Source organism: Otolemur garnettii, unplaced genomic scaffold (genome assembly GCF_000181295.1).
Source record: "Otolemur garnettii isolate 467f Iridium unplaced genomic scaffold, OtoGar3 scaffold00026, whole genome shotgun sequence".
In the NCBI taxonomy this organism is placed as follows: Eukaryota; Metazoa; Chordata; class Mammalia; order Primates; family Galagidae; genus Otolemur; species Otolemur garnettii.
This window is the reverse complement of record NW_003852421.1, coordinates 20,685,093-20,705,969: the sequence shown is the minus strand read 5'-3', so window position 1 is coordinate 20,705,969 and position 20,877 is coordinate 20,685,093. Positions and strand designations below refer to the sequence as shown.

At 39.3% G+C, this 20,877-nt stretch overlaps 1 protein-coding gene across 5 annotated transcripts in view; it reads left to right on the top strand.

Annotated features, from left to right (window-relative positions):
* Positions 1-20,877, top strand: part of LOC100944927 (cytidine monophosphate-N-acetylneuraminic acid hydroxylase) — a 108,314-nt gene that overhangs the window by 30,936 nt on the left and 56,501 nt on the right. For 2 of the 5 annotated variants that reach the window (XM_023512312.1, XM_023512313.1), the window contains exons 1-4: positions 14,977-15,051; positions 15,382-15,476; positions 15,716-15,919; positions 19,533-19,624. In XM_023512312.1, the coding sequence (XP_023368080.1) occupies positions 15,400-15,476; positions 15,716-15,919; positions 19,533-19,624 (373 nt within the window). In that variant the 5' untranslated portion in view covers positions 14,977-15,051; positions 15,382-15,399. Of the gene's footprint in view, positions 1-386; positions 669-14,976; positions 15,052-15,381; positions 15,481-15,715; positions 15,920-19,532; positions 19,625-20,877 lie in introns of those variants that run through there. The other 3 variants (XM_023512314.1, XM_012804247.2, XM_023512315.1) reach the window with 3 other exon arrangements.

Genomic DNA, 20,877 nt, shown 5'->3' with positions numbered 1-20,877 from the left:
AGAGGAGTGAAGGGAGCAGGAAAGAACTGGGGCTCTAACTGAACTGTACACCCTCTGTATTGCACAGAGGTCCTTTTTATATATAATAAAGCAATTATTATTGTTGGATTATGAAGAAAACCAAAGTGTGTGTTTGTAACAGGCTGATACTTTTAGAAAAGGGCACAAAATTAGGGGGTGATATATTAAGTTCTCCTTCATGTTTTCCCCTCTTTCCCCACATTCATGTGTCTGGAATAACACATACACACACACACCTTATACTCTTACTCTGGCGCTGGGGAGTAGGGGTTCAGAGTTTATCCGAAGTGCACTGTCCACTCTCTGGGCTCTGTGGGTGGAGCTGGGAGGGAGATAGAAAGGTTGGCAGATGTATGAAGACGGCTGACATTCATCTCAGCTGGCTCAGAATTCATGTATCCAGAGTTCTGACTCGCCTGCCAGGCTCTTGCCTCCTGTGCTCTCGTAATTGCTTTTGAAAAGGTTTTCTGGCTACAACAAAATCTGATTAAATTTGTTACCAAGAAAATTGAATTGTTCAAGCTGCAGCCATTCTAGAAGTTCTAAACATCATTTAAAAGAAGATTTCCCTCTCGTTCCATTTGAAGTTTCTCTAGGGAGCTGCTCTTGTGCTGTTTGGCTCCTTCCTCACCTGAAATGGAACAAAGGTAAGGTTTGCATTCTTTTTCTACTGAATTTAGGGGTGAAGGGAAGAGTCCCCTTAATCCTCTGAAGGTTCACTGAAAACTCAATTCACAAAGGGCAGACTAATAGGGGAAAAGACATACAAATCTATTTAATATGTATACACAGAAGTATTTAGAATGAAAACCTCAAAACACAGGGTTCTGTTTTTATGTACAGGTTCAACAAAATACAGACAACTGTGTAGAAATATGATTAGAAAAAAAGGTATAATCTAATGCTAACAGACTGAGTGGGGAAACCCGCTAATGCCTATCTGAGCTGGCCTTTCTTCTCTCGGGGTGTGGCAGGACCTTCCCAAGAATGGGGGTCTTATGACCTACTGTCGTATAAGGCAGGTCAGACCATTTCAGGTCAGAGAAAAACTTTCACTTCTGAGGCCTTTATTTTGGGGTATTGTTTCCTGAGCCCAACATATATTTTTGGTTGTTTGTCTTCTTCTATAACTAGGTACAAGAATTGAGAGGTCTTGTGGGGTGGGGGGTTGGGATCCATGATCTTAAAACAATTTTTGAGTATACAGTGTTGACCATCTCAGGAATATCTGATTTACAATTCATTAGTTATTTGGGTGTAGCGCTTTCATTCCTGTGCCCTTCTCCCTCTTGACATTCTATCTGTTTGAGCTCTCTCTCTCCAACCCCTGTCTATCTGAATCCCCCCCTCACCAGTGACATCCTTTTTTCTGTAGGATGCCCTTATTTTTTCTCTGTCTGCCAGCAGATCTTCTTGTTCTTGGAACTTCTTCCTGTCAGTGTTACTTAGTGCTTTGCTCAGGGGTCTGAAAGCTTTAGGACCAAGAGACAGACTAAAGAATTGGGGCTGAAAGGAGGACTGAGAGTTTGGACTTGAGGGATGCTCTGGACTAAGAGGTACACTGAATTCATGACTCCAAAGTGCCAAATATCAGTCTTAAAACTCCTATCAGTAAAAGGTTGACTACTTTGGGGGGTAAACAAAATTTGTGTGGACTGGGTTAAAATTTATTTGCCATTTGCGTCTTCTTTTCTATAAGGAAGTATAACTGCAATATAAAACAAACATTTAGAACACTACTAAGTCATCAATGGAGGGTGCTTTCTGTAGTCTATTTAATTTTTAAAAAATAATTGTAACAAAAAATATTATTGTAACATTTTGCTAAGTTCTAGTTCTCTGGTAAAATGTGGAGCTATTCTATAGATATCTTAGGAATGGTGACATGTTTCAACTTCAGGTTCACTTAAAGGATTTTCTAAGAAGCCCGCTTGTGAACCATTAATTGCAATGTTTCTTTATCCTTTAAACAGTCATTTGTTGAAATCTTGTGTGCTAGATTGTGGGAGTGCAGTGGCAAGCATTGTTCCTGCCCTTGGGTAGCTTACAGTTTTCTAGGGGATACTGATATTAAGTAATCAACCTCAAATTTAAAAATAAAATTATAAGTTTGATAAGTCAGGTGAAATAAAAGTATATGATGTCACAAGTCTGTGTCTTAGTGGGATTTGACCTTGTCTGGGGAGTCAGGGAAGACTTCTCAGCCAAGATGATGATTAAACTGAGATTTAGTAGAAGGATAAAGAGAGTCAAATCTGTAAAGAAGGATCAAAGAAGGATATCACAGGTATAGGATTGTACTTTACAGACATGAAAGAATACCAGATGTCCTTAGGAGGAAATGCATAGTACAAAATAGGCAAGAGCCTATAAACTGGATCATCCAGTTTATTATATTTACATAGTTATCACTGGGGATCATTATGTATGCTTCACCTCCTCGGCCATGTTAGGAATTTTATTCTTTTTTCTGGGAACAATAAGAGGAGATTCATGCATTTGGGAGAAGTGGTAAAAAGAACTGTCAGGGTGGAATTATTTTACATTTTTATTTAAAATTTGTTATTCTGGTCATAGTAGAAAGAACAGATTAGAGAAAGAGTGAATGCAGCGTGACAAGTCAGGGGGCTGTGGAAGTGGTCCAGATGGGTGTGGTAGCTTAGATTAGGGTGGTGGAGGAGGATGGCTGTGAGACAGACTTAGAGGTAAAATAAATGGGTTTGGCTTGAATATGAGGTGAAGAGAAAAAGGGAGCTGTAAAAATTAACAGGGGTCAATGGTGGGTGACCCCTGTTAATTTTTGAAGGGTAACATTTGAAGTGTTAGGATGGGTGAGATGCACTGAGTTGAATTTGGGGTATGCTAAGTTTCAGATGTCTTGAGGACACCTAAGTAGATGTGTACAAAAGACATTTAGCTGTACAGATAGATCTTTGTGGTTCAGGGTTTGCCCATAAATGTGTCTGAGGGTCCTTTTTGTTCAGGAGATAATTGAAGCTAAGAGCATAACTGAGATCCTTTAGGGAGAAAATGTCAAGAGAGGCCAGAGCTTATCCTTGAGGACCTACACAACATTTAATGATTAAGTAGAGGAAGGATGTGTCTACAAAGGAAACAAAGAGGAACCAGAAATGAAAGAAGAAAACTAGCAAGCTATTAGGTATGCAGAGACAGCGATCACAAAAAATATGTCTGGATGTAAAGGAGAGGAGAGAGAGAACTAGCTGGAGGGCGTATGGACTGAAACATATTTTAAAAATAAAATAAGATTCCATTTATATACCATTTGAAAAATGACATGATAGTAGATCCTTAATGGCTGCTGGAGGATAGGAATGGTGAGGGTATAACTTGGTGGTGGTGGAAGAGTAACATATCTTGAGTATGGTGATGGCTACATAAATCAATGCATAAAATAAAATTTCATAGAACTACACACATGCATACAATAGATGCTTGTATAAATCTGCTGCCCTTGAGTTCTCTGACCGGAGACACCCTGCTGTACTGAGGATAGCTTTTCTATCCTTTCCCCTGGATGTTCCCTTGTTCTTCTCTCCTTTCAAATGATGCCCTTCTAAGTCTGGGAAGTTTTAAGATGTGAAGGGCTTCCTCTTCATGTAAACCTGTTAAAGCAGCATCCCAATAAAGCTTTATATGTAACTGCCAACTCATGGTCCTGTCTTTTTCTTTGATTGGTCCAGAAATCCTTGAACTTCCTCCAGTTTTGTCCTCCCTCCCTTTCTCCCTCCCTCCCTCTCTCTCTTTCTTTCTTTCTTGTGCTGCAGGGCTGCTTTATTTCAGAGAGAGAACAGGAGCATGCTTCTGCATAGTCACAGAAGGGGATCCAAGAGAGGGTTGCCAAGGAAAAGTGGAGAGTGCTGGGTATATATCCTGACACTTGCCCCTCTCTGGTCTCAACCTTGTTTGTTTTCGATCCTCCTGATTATTGGTTGTTTCTTCAGGCCTTCATCTAATTGGTTCTTGATCATGAGGAAAGTTTGAGGGGAAGTTTTTAGACTGACCTGGAAGCCCTGAGCCAGCCACCCACATTCCTCCCACTGACAGGGAGATGCAACTGATGTTGGGAAAGGGGGTGCTGACTGTTCTTGCTGCTTCCTGATGGTTAGGGGAGTTGGGGGGCCCAATAGTTGAGTGTTCCTCCAGAAGGAGCACCTGTAGGGTGGGCTGCTCAGGGATAATTGGAGGGTTTATCTAGGGGCCCATGGAAGAAGGTGGTGGTGGTTTCCATGTGGGGTTCCATGTCAAGGAACATTTGTAAGCAGATGTCCTCTAGCCTAGAAGAGACAAATTTGACAAGAAGATTTGGGTTACATGGGCCAAAGGTAATTATTAAAATGAAAATTAATAAGGGGCCTAAAAAGGGAAGGAGCCATAACATCCACTGTCTGAGGATGTCCCAGGATCCAGAGTTGTGTCCTCAGAGGTTGGCTGCTTGTTCTGCCAATTTCTTGGCCACATCTCTGATGAATCCAAACTGGTTGATATAGAAGCAGCATTCTTCATCTAGCAACAAAGACACAAGCTTCCCTTCTCTGCAGTGAGGAGGCTAAGCCTTGTCTGTTTTGGAAGGTTATGGCTGCTAAGGAATCTGTTCGGTCTTGGAGCTTTACAAGGGTCCTGGATATTTCTTGCAGCCTTTCTTGTGGGTCTTGGGATAATATGTGGAAGAAATATAAAGAGCACCCTGTGCCTCTGAGTCTCATCTCCACTGTGCTTATTCCTAGGGCAGCAAGGAGTGGAATTAAAATGGGTGCTCTTGGCTATGTGCCCATAGCTCAGTGATTAGGCCGCCAGAGAGTTTGAACCCAGCCTGGGCCTGCTAGACAACAGTGACAACTGCAACAAAAAAAATAGCCATGTGTTGTGGCAGGTGCCTGTAGTCCCAGCTACTTGGGAGGCTGAGGGAAGAAAATCGCTTAAATTAGAGGTTGCTGTGAGCTGTGACACTACAGCACTCTACCAAGGGTGACATAGTGAGACTCTGTTTCAAAAAAAAAAAAAAAGGATGGCTGCTCTTTTGGGCCTGAATTATGCCCTATTGGGATGAGTAGAGATTGACTAGGTGGGGCAATGTAAATATTAGGGGACAGGTATGCGATAGTGCAGGTGCCAGTCCAGTTGGTGGATAGGTAAGAATATGCTTCATTTCCACAAATAAAAAATAGGCCTTCTTGGGTCAAGCAGGAAGTAAAGTGGAATGAACAGATGTGGAGTAAATTGTTCCTTATTCATGACCCTGGTTCATTGCTCCAAACTGAAAAAGAACCAGCAAGAGCCCCCCTCCCAACAGCGAGAGGGGGGAATCTGTCAACTGGTCTGTGGAGAGCATCTGAGAGCCTGTACTCCTGGGAAGGGTTTTTGAGAGTTACTGAGGCATCAAGTCTAGGAATTTTAAAGGGACTAAAGGAGATAGTAAGGTGAGGAAGAAATTGCTTCTAGTTATTCCTGTCATGTTGGAAGGGGCAGGAAGGATTTATAACTTACTTGTGGTTGTAGGATGGGTTCATGACTTACAACTTGGGGTTTGTTGGAGTTAAGTCTTTAGGGACTTTCATCGGAAGAATACCTTCCTGTTTTCCAAAGGCTTACTGGAGGTTTGCAGGTCCAAGGGTTCTTTGATTGATGAGGTTTTTGGTTTGAGCCGAGTGTGGTGTATCTAGGCATCTATTCTTGATACCTTGATGCAGATGCGTGGAGGTGGGATGTTCTCCCAGCTGGCTTGCCAAAATGTTCTCCACTGTTGTTGGAGTTGCAGGCAGGTTCTTCAGCTGTCTATCCTCAAGAAAGATGAAGAGGCCTCCATAGCTGTGTTAAGTGTTACAGCTCAAATGAAGAGGTGGTACTCAAATAGTGTACTGCAGAGCCAGTTTATTTCTGTGAGAGAGAGAGAGAGTAGTTTGCACATAGTCACAGAAGGGGACCCAAGAGAGGGTTACATCTCCAGTTTTTTCTTAAAACGTTTTATAGTGTTAGCTATTATATTTAGGTCTATGATTCATCTTAACTTAGTTTCTTAGTTTTTATATATAGTGTGGGGTAGAATACAATTCATGGTTTTGCATGTGGCAATTTTGTTGTCCCAGCACAGTTTGTTGAAAAGATTATTAGTTCCCCCATTTGATAGTCTTGACATCTGACTCTACACACCTGGGTTTATTTCTGGACTCTCAATTCTATTCCATTAATCTGTATGTTTGTCTTCATGCCAGTACTACACTATCTTGATTATTGGAATTTTATGGTAAGTTTTAAAATTGAAAGTGTGTGTCCCACAACTTTGTTCTTTTTCAAGATTACTTTGACCATCCTGGGTCCTTTGTGTACTCACCTGAATTTTAGGATCACCTTGTCAATTTCTGGGATTTTAGATAAGAATTGCATTAAATTTGTACATAAACTTCGAGATGATTGCCATCTTAATAATACTAAGTCTCTTATCTATGAACATGGGATGTCTTTTTATTTAGATGTTAATTTAAAAAGGTTTTGTAATTTTCAACGTATAAGTATTGTACTTCTTTTTATTCCTTAGTGTATTCTTTTTCATTATATTCTGAATGGAATTATTTTCTTAATCTCTTTTTTGTATTGTTTATTACTAGCATATGACATACAATTGATTTTTATATGTTGATCTTTATTACTAGCATATGACATGCAATTGATTTTTATATGTTGATCTTATGTCTGTAACTTTGCTGAACTTGTCTACTAGCTCTAGACATTTTTTAGTGAGTTTCTTCAGATTTTATAAATACAAGATAATGTTTGGAAATAGCTTTACTCTTCTTTTCTGATCTTAATGAATTTTATATATTTCTATGGACTAATTTACCTGTCTAGAACCTTCAGTAAAATGTTGAATAGAAGCAGTGAAGGCAGACATCCTTACCTTGTTCCTGATTTTAGGGAGAAAGCATCCAGTCTTTTGCCATTAAGTACAATATTACACAGATCCCCTTAATCAAATTGAAGAAATTAAGGAGGCAGACCAAGATGGTAGACTAGAGACATATCTTTAGCAGTGTATCTCAGAACTCTTGGTGCAACTAGGAAGAGAGGACACTAGCTACCTCCTGGCTAGTGTCAGGAGAACACAGTGTAATATGAGGGGACACAGTGTAATATCAGGGGACTCCAGGAGCCAAAGAGGAGGTCAGGAGCAGTGGAAGATCAGCACAAAAGAAGAGTGCTTGGGTGTGGGCAGAGGCTGGCCATCTCTCCAGCAGAAGGCTAGAGACAGGGAAGGTCTGTCCCATAGTTTTTTTGGACTTGGGTGCTCACTGGAGCTTCCTGGGCAGGGCTTAAGTAAATGACTGAACTTGAACAGTGACTGGAGGCTAGGATTGAACCACTGGGAGGGGTGGAACTCTCACCAGTTTGGGTGCTATCAGAGTAATGCCATTGTGGGAGGACTTCCCGGGAGGAACAGCTAATAGAGTTCTAACACATGGCTGGCTCTGGCATGCCTGCTGAACTTGGGCAGCCACCCTAGGGGTAAGTCAAGGAGCCCCTGCACCCCTAGCAGCCACTATGTGGTCAAGAGGCACTATTTGGAAGGTTGAGGAATGTCTCCTAAGAAGTTTGGCAAAAGTTTCAGGCTCTCAAACGTGCAGGAATTGAATGCTAGCAAAATGACCAAGCCCTGATTGAATGCAAATACATCAGGAAGAAGGGACCAGCTCCCAAGCCTGCAGGAATTGAATGCTAGCAAGAAGACCAAGCCCTGATTGAATGCAAATACATCAGGAAGAAGGGACCAGGTTTCTTGTCATAAATTTCTCAAACAACAACTAAGACATCCCTTTCTTTTTACATCTTATAGACTTCTATTTTTAATTTTCTTTCTTTCTTTATTTTCTGTTTTCTGGTTTGTTTTACTCTATTTCATTCTGTATTCCATTTATGAGACAGAGCCTCACTTTGACACCTGGGCTAGGGTGCCATGATATTGACCTGGCTCAAGGAAGTTTTGAGCCTCTTGTCTAGGGTACACTTCTCTATTAGGCCTTGAGAAGGATGGTATCAGGAGGTACCCACTGTGACATACTAGTGATTTTCTTCTATATTTTGTAGAGGTTGGGTCCTACTTTTGCTCAGGCTGGTAAGGAGGTCCTCACTTTGAGGAAACAACTCACTCTGGCCCTTTAGAGTCGTGGAATTGTGGATGTAGGTGAAATCACACTGCTGAACATGACTATTAGACCCATTTTTCTCTTTCTATTATTCTTCTCTCCTTTTTTACAATTTCTTCCTTTTACCCTGCAATTTTTGTCTCTCTTCTTGCTCCTTATTCTTCTCTTCCTTTTGGTCCTATTCCAAAAGGAAATTTAACACCTAAGCACAGAGACAAGGTAATGTAAAGATAAGAAGGAAGTGAGAGAAAAAAGTAGGGGAAAGAAGTGAACAAGAAGAAAACATACATGTAGCAGAACCAACAGAAATATTCTGGCAATATGAAAAACCAGAACAGACCAAACCCCCAAAGGATCATGGTAGCTAGCACAGAGGATCCCACCTCTTCTTCTTATGGAAGAAAGAAATTACGGAAATGAGAGAAAGGGAATTTAAAGTATAGGTAGCAAAAAGAACGAAGGAAATAGAAGAGAACGTGAAAAATCACCAAAAGGAAATCCCCAAACAGTCCCAAATAATGAATGAAAGGCATGATGAAATTAGAAAGAATATAGTGGAGCTTAAGGAATTGAAGGAGAAAATCAGGGAACTTAAGGATGGCAGTAGAAAGTATTATTAACAGATTAGACCATGGAAAGGAAGGGATCTCAGAGCTAGATGATAAGGCTTATGAGCTAACCCAGGCCTTTAAAGAGCCAGAAAAGAACAGTGAAAAAGCAGGGTTTATGTGGAGAATTATGGGACTTTAGGAAGCATTCAAATATATGAATTATAGGCATCCCTAAAGGAGAAAAAGAATGACCCAAAGGAATGGAAGTCCTACTGGAGGATATCATAAATGAAAATTTCCCAAGCATCAGCAAAGATCCTGACACATTCCTTTTAGAGGGATATTGAACCCCAGGTCATCTCAACACAAACAGAGCATCTCCAAGACACACTGTCATGAACCTGTCCAAAGTCAAGACAAAAGAGAAAATTTTATAAGTAGCCAGGAGTAAGCACCAATTGACCTATGGGGGCAGATCCATCAGGTTGACAGTGGACTTTTCAGTTGAAACTTATTAAGCCTGAAGAGAATGGTCATCTACCATTAAGCTTCTTAAATAAAACAATTTTCAGCCCAGAATCCTGCCCCCTGCTAAAATAAGCTTCAGATTCCATGGAGAAATCAAATCTTTTAATGACATGGAAACACTGAGGAAATTCACCACAAGACCAGCTCTACAAAAAATACTCAGACCTGTTCTCCACACTGACAGTCACAATGGACTACAAGTAAACACCAAAAAATGAGAGGGCAGATCCTATCTTCCATAATGACACAAAGGATAAAACTAAGCTATGGACTTTTAAAAAATAAGATGAATAGAAATCCATCATGCTTATTAAGTCTCTCAATAAATGTAAATGGTGTAAATGGCTTGAATTCCCCACTGAAGAGGCATAAGCTGGCTGATTAGATAAAAAAGCACATATAGATGAACTTTGAAGGACAAAACAAGACTCAGGGTGAAGTGTTGGAAAACAGTAAATGGAAAATGGAAATCAAAAGAAAGGTGGAGCCACAGTCTTATTTTCAGATATAATGGATTTAAAGCAATTAAGAAAAGCAAAGGTGGTCACTTAATACTGGTCAAGGGAACAATCCAACAATATTCTAAATATTTATGCACCCAACTTAAACACTCCCAGATTTATGAAATGGATCTTAATGGTTCTGAAAAATAAGATATCCTACAACACTATAATACCTGGGAACTTTAACACCTCTCTGACAGAATTGGACAGATTCTCTAAACAAACTAAACAAAGAAACAAGGGACTTAAATGCAACCCTAGAACAATTGTGCATAATAGGCTTTTATGGAACACACCATCCCAAAGCTAAGGAATATACAGTCTTCTTGTCAGCCCATGGGTCATATGCCAAATAGATCATATCCAAGGACACAAATCAAACCTTAACAAAATTAAAAGAATTGAAATTATACCTTGTGTCTTCTCAGAACACAAGGCAATAAAGGTGGAACTCTAACAAAAATTTTCATCCCATATAAAGGCATGGAAACTAAACAACCTTTTCCTGAGTGACAGTTGGGTTAAGGAGGAGATAAAGGAGAAAATTATTAAATACCTTGAACACAACAACAATGAATGTACAAGCTCCCCAAACCTGTGGAATTTATTATATTAGATGTCTATATCTGAAAAACAGAAAGAGAGCACATTAACAACTTAATGAAGAATCTCTAGGAAATGGAAAAGGAGGAGCAATCCAATCCCAAACCTAACAGAAGAAAAGAAATAACCAAAATGAAATCAGAAATAAATGAAATTGAAAACAAAAGAATCATCCAAAAATTAATGAAACAAAGTTGGTTCATCAAAAAGATAAGCAAAATTGATAAACCTTTGGCTAGGTTAACTAGAAACAGAAAAGTAAGGTTTCTAATAAATTCTATCAAAAAGAAAAAGGAAAAATAACAACAGATGCCTCAGAGATACAAGAAATTATCCCTGACTACTACAAAAAACTCTGTGCCCAGAAATTTTACAATGTGGAGGAAATGGACCAATATGTGGAAACATACCCTCTCCCTAGACTTAACCAGGAAGAAATAGATCTCTTTAACAGACCAATATCAAACACTGAAGTTGAAGAAACAATAAAAAGATCCCAACAACAACAACAAAAAGGCCTCGAACCACAATAAAAAAAGCCCTGAACCAGATGGCTTCACACCAGAATTCTTCAAAGAAGAGCTCTTTCAAAGAAGAGCTTGTATCCATACTGCAGAACCTATTCCAAACACTGAGAAGGAAGAAACCTTCCCCAACATGTTTTACAAGCAAACATCACCCTGATTCCAAAACCAAGAAAGGGCCCAACTAAAAAGGAGATAATTTCACTAACAAATATTGATGCAAAAAATACACAATAGAAGCTTAGCAAATAGATTATAGCTACACATTAAAAGTTATACATCATGATAAAGTAGGCTTCATCCCAGGGATATAAGGTTGTTTTAACATATCCAAATCCATAAATGTAATTCACCATATCAATAGAAGCAAAAATAAAGACCATATGATCCTCTCAATAGATACAGAAAAAGCATTTGATAAAATTCAACCTCATTTTCTTTCAATTTTTTTTAAGACAGAGTCTCACTATTTCACCCTCAGTAGAATGCTTTGTCATCACAGCTCATAGCAACCTCAAAATCTTGGGCTTAAGTGATTCTCTTGCCTCAGTCTCCCAAGTAGCTAGGACTACCGGTGCCAGCCACAATGCCTGGCTATTTTTTGTTGTTGTTGTTGTTGTAGTTGTCATTGTTGTTTGAGAGGCCTGGGCTAGGTTCAAACCCACCAGTCCCAGTGTATGTGATCTGCGTCCTAACCCCTGAGCTACAGGTAAGCCAAAATTCAACATCCTTTTCTAACAAAAACATTTAAGAAAGGAGGCATGTAACATACCATCCTCCCTAGTAACTGGGGAAGTGAAAATTAAAACCACAATGTGATACACTAAATCTACCAGAATAACTAAAATTAAAACAACTGAAAGTATTGCAGGTGGGCAGTGTGGAAGATCTCACACATTACTAACGGGAATGCAGTGTTGTTCAATCTCATTGGAAAATAGTGTAGCAATCTCTAGTAAAATAGAAAATACACGTATACTGTGATATAGCAGTTCTACTCCTAGCTAAGTCCTAACATGAAAGAACTGTGTACATATGTTCTCCAAGGTATATATACAGGAATGTATATCACAGCATTATTCATATTGGCCCCAAATTGAAAACAATTCAAATGTACATCAACAATAAAACAATAAATTATATATATTAAATAAATAAATTATGCACTATAACAGTGAAATATCATGCTGTGAAATGTAATACATAAATGTAAATAAACCAATTAAGACTACTTGTAGCAACATACACCATTGTCCAAACACAATGCTGCATAGAAGGAGTGAATTTTACACATAACACATACCCACAAATATATGTAATGTAATATAATTCAAATACATTTTTTTCATCAGGTAAACTAAAGTATATTATTTTCCAAAGTGAGAACAGAGCAGTACATATCCTTAATGGGGGAGAGAGTTATAATCAGAAAGGGTCACATTACACAGAATACAGCTAAAGCATGACATAGAGGCAAATTTATATATTTAAATGGTTATATTAGAAAAGAATAAAGATCTTAAGACAATAATCTGGCCTCCAAATTTAGATCTAGAAAAAGAAGAGCAAACTAAACCTAAAAAATAATAGAGTAGAAACAAATGAATACAAAAAAAATGGAAACAACAGAAAAATCAGTTTAAAAAATCAGCAAAATTGACAAAACATTTAGATAGGATGATGAAGATAAAAAGAAAAACACAGATCACAAACATCAAGAATGAAAAAGAAGATATGACCATCAATTCTAGAATATCATATAGTTGGAATCATAGAATATACAGTCTTTTCAGATTGGCTTCTTTCACTTGGTAATATGCATATATGTTTCCTCCATGTCTTTCATGGCTTGATTGCTCATTTCTTTGTAGCACTAAATAATAATCCATTGACTAGATGTAGCAAGTATATTTATTCTTTTACTTATTGAGGAACATCTCAATGACCTCCAAGTTTAGACAATTATGAATAAAGTTGCTACAAACATCTGTATGTAGGTTTTTGTGCGAATGTAACTTTTTAACTTCTTTAGGTAAGTACCAATGAGCACAATTGCTGAATCATGAAAAGGGAACACTTTTACACTGCTGGTGCTACTGCAAACTAATACAACTTTTTGAAAAGAAGTATGGAGAACTCTTAAAGAACTCAAACTAGACCTCCTATTTGATCCTGCAGTCCCATTACTGGGCATCTACCCAGAAAAAAAAAATCCTTTTACCATAAAGACACTTGCATTAGACTATTTATCGCAGCTCAATTTATAATTGCCAAAATGTGGAAATAGCCCAAATGCCCACTAACCCAGGAATGGAGTAACAAGCTGTGGTATATGTATACCATGGAATACTATTCAGCCACTAAAAAAGATGAAGACTTCACATCCTTTGTATTAACATGGATGGGAGTGGAACACATTATTCTTAGTGAAGCATCACAAAAATGGAGAAACAAGAATTCTATGTACTCTCATGTATTTCTCATATGAGGACAATTAATGACTTAGTACATGGTGGGGAATGAGGGGAGAACAGAGAGAGGGAAGGAGGGCAGGGAGTTGGGGGGGGTCACAGTGTGTGACACACCTTTTGGGGGCAGGACACAATTATAAGAGGGATTTTACCTAACAAATACAATCAGTGTAACCTGGTTCTTTGTACCCTCAATGAATCCCCAACAATAAAAATAAATAAATATGGGCAGCACCCATAGCTCAGTGGGTAGGGCACCAGCCACATACATGCAGGCTGGTGTGTTCCAACCCAGCTGGGGCCTGCCAAACAACAATGACAACTATAACAAAAAAAAATAGGCAGGCATTGTGCCAGGCACCTGTAGTCCCAGCTACTTGGGAGGCTGAGGCAAGAGAATTGCTTAAGCCCAAGAGTTGGAGGTTGCTGTGAGCTGTGATGCCATAGTGAAGGTGACATAGTGAGACTCTGTCTCAGAAAATAACTAATTAAATAAATAAATAAAAAGAAAAAAACTAGCTGAGCATTGTAGCGCAAGCCTATAGTCTCAGCTACTTGGGAAGTTGAGGCAAGAGGTGCTCAAGCCCAAGATTAGAGGTTGCTGTGAGCTATGACACCACCGCACTGTACCAGGGTAACAAAGTGAGTCAATGTCTCAAAACAAACAAAAAACCCCCAACCAAAAAACAAACCCATAAAACCCATATAGAGGAGCACACAGTTTTTTTCTTTTGCCTTCTGCTCCAATGTGACTTCACATGCAACTGAAAACAAAGTAGTTAGCTCAACATGCTTTACATGGAGCATCAAACAGCTTATAGTCTAACGCAGAACTCTGGCTATATAATCCATTCAATCAAGTAAAACAAACTAGCCTTTTATACTTTTGGAATAATTATTGCAGGAATTGCCTCGGTGTTTACTTTGACTTGGTGTCAGATATTTGCACTCGTAAGAACAAAGTCAAAAAAGAAAGTCACAAAATTTAGACTGGATTCATTCCTATCTGATACACTTGAAATATATTTTTTTGAATAATTTCAAGTCTATTGTGAACAGAATTACCAGAAATTTGGGGCAGAGGTAACATTTCTTTTTTCAGGAAATGGATCATAATTACTGGGCTATGCCTTCACAGGTTTAAAACTAGAATTAACTTTTCTGTTCTTCCCTGCCTTTCTATGTTTTTAAAAATTATTTGTATCCCATTTAAGAAATGCGCAGTACTTCTTGAAATGAAAGTAAAAATGCCACAAGTGTGCTTGGGCTCCAAATCAATTTTAACACTTTTAGAGAATTTGGGACACTTTTTCTTTGAAGTAGAATGTAAAATTAAACAACATGTGCCAGATTTCATATCGCCGGTTTGCAGGCGATTTTTTGAAACCCTTCCTGGCAAAAATTACATTTGATTACGACCCAGAGTTGCATTATAAAGAGAGTCTGTTTAGAGATTGGGGTTTGAGAAATGTGACGTGTTTTTTTCAAGGTAAAACGTGAAATCCTTTTCTGTTGGCGCTTTTTGTAAGTTAGTGAAATTGAGAGCAGTTGCGGGAGTGGGGTGGGGGAGGGAGGAGGTTAATTAAGTAGAGAGGAACTAGCCTGGAAAAGGATCGGGGACCGGCAGTCTGCGGACTGGTTGGGAGAGAAGACCAGAGCAGATGCAGAGTGCTTTTCTAAAGTGGCTGCGTGTGAGTGAACGGGCAGGGTGTCAGGCACCGCCTCATAACGTTTTACAGAGCAGAGAAGGGCCCTCGGGATGTTAGACTGGACCATCTTAGTCGAAGGCTCAACCACGCCGGGGATAACTCAGTTGTGCTTGAGCAAGGCTGATGCTGCGTGGTGAGGGTGAGGAAGGAGCTGTGTTGCAGGCAGGGGGAAATCCAGATGGTGGGAAAGTCTGGAAAAGAGGGGGAGAATACAGTGGCTTCCGAATAGTGTTAGGCGTTTCAAAGAGGTGTGGTAGCGGGCGGAACAGTGTCAACGGAAATAGTAAGCTGGAGTGAACGTTCTCTCTCCAGGCCAACTAGTGGGAACATATGAGCAAGACAAGCGCAAAGAGCCTCTGTTTTTCTGTCCAAATGCCCTCAGAGAGAAGCCGGCAGACTGCGGGCAGGCAAGTAAGAGGGGTGTTAGTTCTCTAGCAGAGTGGAGAGGGACATTCCACAAGGAGGATATATAATTACATACAGTAAAGGCAGGGAGAAAGGGGACAGCCACCCCGCCTGGGGACTTGGAGGGAGGGGCTGCGAAAGTATTTCAATGAAAAGGGGTTTTGAGCTGTCAGTTCGAAATGATTCTCTTAAAATCTAACATTATTAATCTTACCTCTCAAAAATGTTTGTTTTTTCATAGTGTTGAACAAAGAGCTGAGATCCTGCTTTGTCTGTCACCACTTGAGGTTGCCAATCTTAAGGAAGGAATCAATTTCTTCCGAAATAAGAGCACTGGCAAAGACTACATCTTATACAAGGACAGGTGCCACCTGAGAGCATGCAAGAACATGTGCAAGCACCAAGGAGGCCTGTTCATAAAAGATATCGAGGACTTAGATGGAAGGTACCAAGAGTCTTTTGCTTTCTCCCCGGGGACTCTTTTTTTGAATTAGATTTGACAGGAAATGTGTTCATCTAGAAATTTGAAATGAACCAATTGGCATATGACTTCCCCTAGTTAGTTTTGTACCTTTTCCTCATTTAGGACACCTGTCTGATCTCGACATTGTGGGTTTTGCTACATCTTCCTCTCTGTCATAAGAACTCGAGTTTAAAATTTATTTTAGTCTGATAGTTAATAAAACCTCTAGGTGACATGTGTTTGTGTGTGTGAGTGTGAGTGTCTGTATCCGGAGAGAAGGCACACATATACCTGATTTTGTGTTCAAAGACCCAAGCCTCCTCCTAAAAGTTTCCTTCCCTGCTCCCTCAGAAATGTGTGTGTGTGTGTGCGCGCGTGCAGGGTGGCACTTTTCCAAACCCTGCCTCAAAGCAGACAGAATTTTCCTGGAAGCCTAGTTGTATTTAGAAAACAAAAACAGCAGAGTCCTAACTGCCTCCACCCTGAATAGCAGCTCTTCTGTTCACTTCTTAGAAGAACTAATCTGCCCCCTACCATATAGATTAAGTCTCCCCAGTGCAGCCACAATAACAGAATAAGATTAAACAAGTTTTAGTTTCTGTTTTCAATGACTGCTACGAGATGGTGATACTGCCTAGCAGAATCCGGAAAGGCCCTAGGGCACAACACCAGTCATGCTGGGGGTGGTTAACCCCATCTTTCAACCTTTACTTTAACCTTACTTAATCTAAATGGTTTTAGTCATTTGGTGTTAGGCTTTTTTCTTCCTCTGCATTATCTATCTTATTTTTCAGGTCATTTGTGGACAGTTAAGTACTAGTACACCCAGAGGGAGCTGGGGTTGTACAAGAGTTTCCTGCTATAATTGTATAGAAGACAGTTGCCCAAGTTTAGAATGTTCTCACACCTGCACACAGATTTGCTTCACTGCATAGCTAGTTTCAGGGTTTAGACTCAAATATTATTAGATTTTTAAATGCTAACCATTATTGCCTCTATAGCTTGCTTAGCTTATCAGACAGGGCTGCCAGATTGGAAAATAAAAAAATAGGATTCCCAGTTAAATTTGCATTTTAGATAAACAATGAGTATATTTACACTATAAATATGTCCAAATTAGTTAATGGGACATCTTTTTTTTTTTTTTTTGAGACAGAGTCTCACTGTGTCACTGTTAGCTGTGGTGTCACAGCTCACAGCAACCTCAAACTCTCGAGCTTACTATTCTCTTGCCTCGGCCTCTCAAGTAGCTGGGACTACAGGTGCCCACCATAATGCCTGGCTATTTTTGTTGTTGTTGTTGTTGTCGTTGTTGTTTAGCAGGCCTGGCCGGGTTCAAACCCACCAGCCCTGTGTATGTGGCTGGCACTCTAACCACTGAGCTACAGGCACTGAGCCTGAGACATCCATTTTTAACTGACAACTCTTAGAGAACATCTAGGTAATTTGCTGGCAGCCTGCTTTGATTAGCTTCCATCGGCTCAGTGCATTCAAGGCAGGGATGCTCAGGCACGGTTCTGTAACTGGCACTCTGCCAGCACTCCAGGGCCTTGAGTTTTCTCTTCCAAGGATTGCAGTCTTGAAACTGGTTTTCTGTGCTTTGTTTCTCTCCTTAGTGAGCTCTTTCACACAGTGTCCCCTTAGCCAGCCATTTAAGGAGGTGTCAAAACTTAGTGGCTAAGGGCATCATTATCCCTATAGACTGTCTGGCTAAGATATCTGGCTCAACCACTTGCCAGCTCAGTAATAATCTTGGAAAAATTTCCTTTTCTGGGCCTCCATCTTCTCATTTGTAAAATGAAGATGAAAATATTACCTCCTTTATCAGGTTGCTGAGAGGATTACCTGGTGCCAAACGCAAAAAAACACTTAAAAGAATGCCATATGGGGAGCACCCAATAGAAGTGGATTATAGTTGCTGTTATTATTTCTATGCTATGAGCTTCTTGGGTAGCCATGTACAGGGAATATTTATAGGAACGCACATTGTTTTTGTATCTGGTTTGCTCATCTGGGTGTACCCAGAAGCTTTATCATCGACTAGCCTTTCTCTCTTTCATACAAAACCTTGGGGGTGATTGATACTCGTTCTACTGTCCTCTGTTGATAGGCAAGCCCAGTTCTCTTAGCTTCCCTATATATGAGAAAACCAAGTTCTGCCATTGCGTTGATATAGCTCAGTAAGCAACTGGTATGTTGAGACTGCATACCTTTGGTAACTCATACTCTCACGTCTGCTTCTTTGAATTTGCTTACTTCTGCTTGGATGTCTTTGTAGCTATTCATATGGAAAAACTGTCTTTTCACTTTCCAGGTTCCCATCAAGAACAGGGACCTACAGTTCTATTCTACCAGTCATTTATCCGCTTGACTCATAACCAAAATGACACAACCACAGCTTCTAGTTTTTAAAGTCTAACAGTTTTGAAGTTGTGTTCTCCCACCTGTCTGTCTGCCCCCCATCAGCGCATACTTCTTCTAGTTTCCCCCTTTATGGCCCAGTATACTAAATAGCTGCAGCTGGAATGTTCTATCTTAATTACTAAAAGGCTGTTGGGTACTCACTGATGATACAGCAGGTGTTGCAAAATGATCCTTCATAATTTTTTGCCTTGTAACTAGGAAAGAACATAAGAAATTCGAGATATAATAAAACTCAGAAAAGTCAGCATGATTCACTGATATGTTAAAGTAGATGTTTTTAGTTTTTAAAAAGTTGATGTATCTGGTTTGAGACATATTTCTTTGTAAAAAAAATTATTTAATTCTTAAAAAGAAACCCAAACAACAGAAATGTCACCAAAAATGCTACTAAAATAAAGACAAGAAATAGAATTGTTTATACTTCACCTCCAACTACCCCAACTCCCTTGAAGATCTGAAAAGAAACGTGGGGGAAAGAGGCACTAAGCATCCTGTTTGTTACGGTCTGGTTCTCATTCTGAAACACGGTGGCTGGAGTTAACAGATCATTCAGTTAAATAATTTAAATTACAGCTAAACAACACATTTTCAGAATAAGTATGTCTCAAACATTGTGTGACATGTACTTATATTGAACAATTATTTGTTGTTTATCTGAAATTCAGATTTATCTGAGCATCCTGTGTTTTATCTTGTGACTCTGGTCTGAAACTTTAAACTATAATGAAATCTTTTCTTTGAAATATGAAAACTGTAGTTGAACCCTATTCTAGAGGTGAAGGATGGCAGAGTGAGTGTCAGTCACAGATATGTGTTGACGACTACAGTCTTCCCCTTTACTGGCTCCACGGGGATCTCCTCTAGGTTGACTTTCCTAAGACAGCTGTTTCCCAAGACTATTTTATTCCATTGTCTCTGCTGATCTCTAATGTGTCATTTTGTGACATGGAGTTTATCTTCTTTTTTTAAACCACCTATTGATGGTTAGTTTGTATTTCCCTAGATATTTGAATATTAGCTATTGATAGTTTTTCTTTCATGTATTTTGTGTTCACCCACCTAATGCCATCATAATTAATTTAATTTTATTCTAAAGTAATGCATCAAAGCCTAATCAGTATTAACTTTTATCTTTACCATTTTAGAAACCTAAATACTATTTTTCACGCAGGTCTGTTAGATGCACAAAGCACAACTGGAAGTTAGACGTGAGCACCATGAAGTATATCAATCCTCCAGAAAGCTTCTGTCAAGACGAGCTGGGTAAATATCAGTATATTCTGTTGTTATGTTATCAGGGTTTTTCTTTTCAACTTTTTTCTGATTTCACTTGAAGTTTTGGATGTATTCAGACTTTAAACTGTTTGATTTCTTTACATATGAGGGGACTTCAAAAAGTTCATGGAAAAATGGAATTAAAAGATAAAAATTAAAAATATAAGCTTTATTTCTCAACATGGACTCCATCACAGTCAAGATCAGTGGTTCTAAACCTTCCTAATGCCTCGGCCCTTTAATACAGTTCCTGTGGGTTATGACCCACAGGTTGAGAACTGCTGATCAAGATACTTATAAGCAATGATACCAGCCATTTAGTCTATCTTTAAAGAACTGATGGTCCTAGAAAAAAAAAAAAATTTTTTTTTGAAACATAGTCTCAAGCTGTTGCCCTGGGTAGAGTGCAACCTCAAACTCTTGGGCTTAAGTGATTTTCTTGCCTCAGTCTCCCAAGTAGCTGGGATTAAAGGCGCCTGCCATAACGCCCAGCTATTTTTTTGTTGTTGTTGCAGTTGTCATTGTTGTTTTAGCTAGCCTGGGCTGGATTCAAACCCGCCAGCCTCAGTGTATCTGGCCAGCACCCTACCCACTGAGCTACCAGCACTGCTGGAAATTAACCATGTTAATGTAGTTTCTTTTACATTATTAACTAAAAACAAACAAAAAACCAAACAAACATGGATGCCCCTTAAAGAATGTTTAAGATTAAGAAACAAAAAGAAGTCAGGAGAAGACAAATCGGGGCTATAAGGTGGATGCCTGATGATTCCCCACTGAAATTCTTACAAAGTTACCCTAGTGTGATGAGAGGAATGAGCAGGAGCATGATTGTGGTGGGGAAGGAATCTCTGGGAAACTTTCCCGGGTATTTTTTCTGCTAAAGCTTTGGCTAACTTCCTCAAAACACTTTCATAATAGACAGATATTATTGTTACTTGGCCCTCCAGAAAGTCAACAAGCGAAATGCCTTGAGCATCTCAGAAAACTGCTGCCATGACCTTTGTTCTTTACCAGCCCACTTTTTTTTTTTTTTAATTGAATGGTAACTGTGTACATTGATGCACTTTAGGGGTACAGTGTGGTGTTTTCACACACAATCCATGACATTTCCATCAAACTGGTTAATATAGCCTTCATGTAGCTTTCTTAGTTATTATGTCAAAACATTCATATTCTACTCATAGAAAGATTCACTTGTACCCTTGCAAGATGAACCACAGAAGTGAACCCTCGAATCC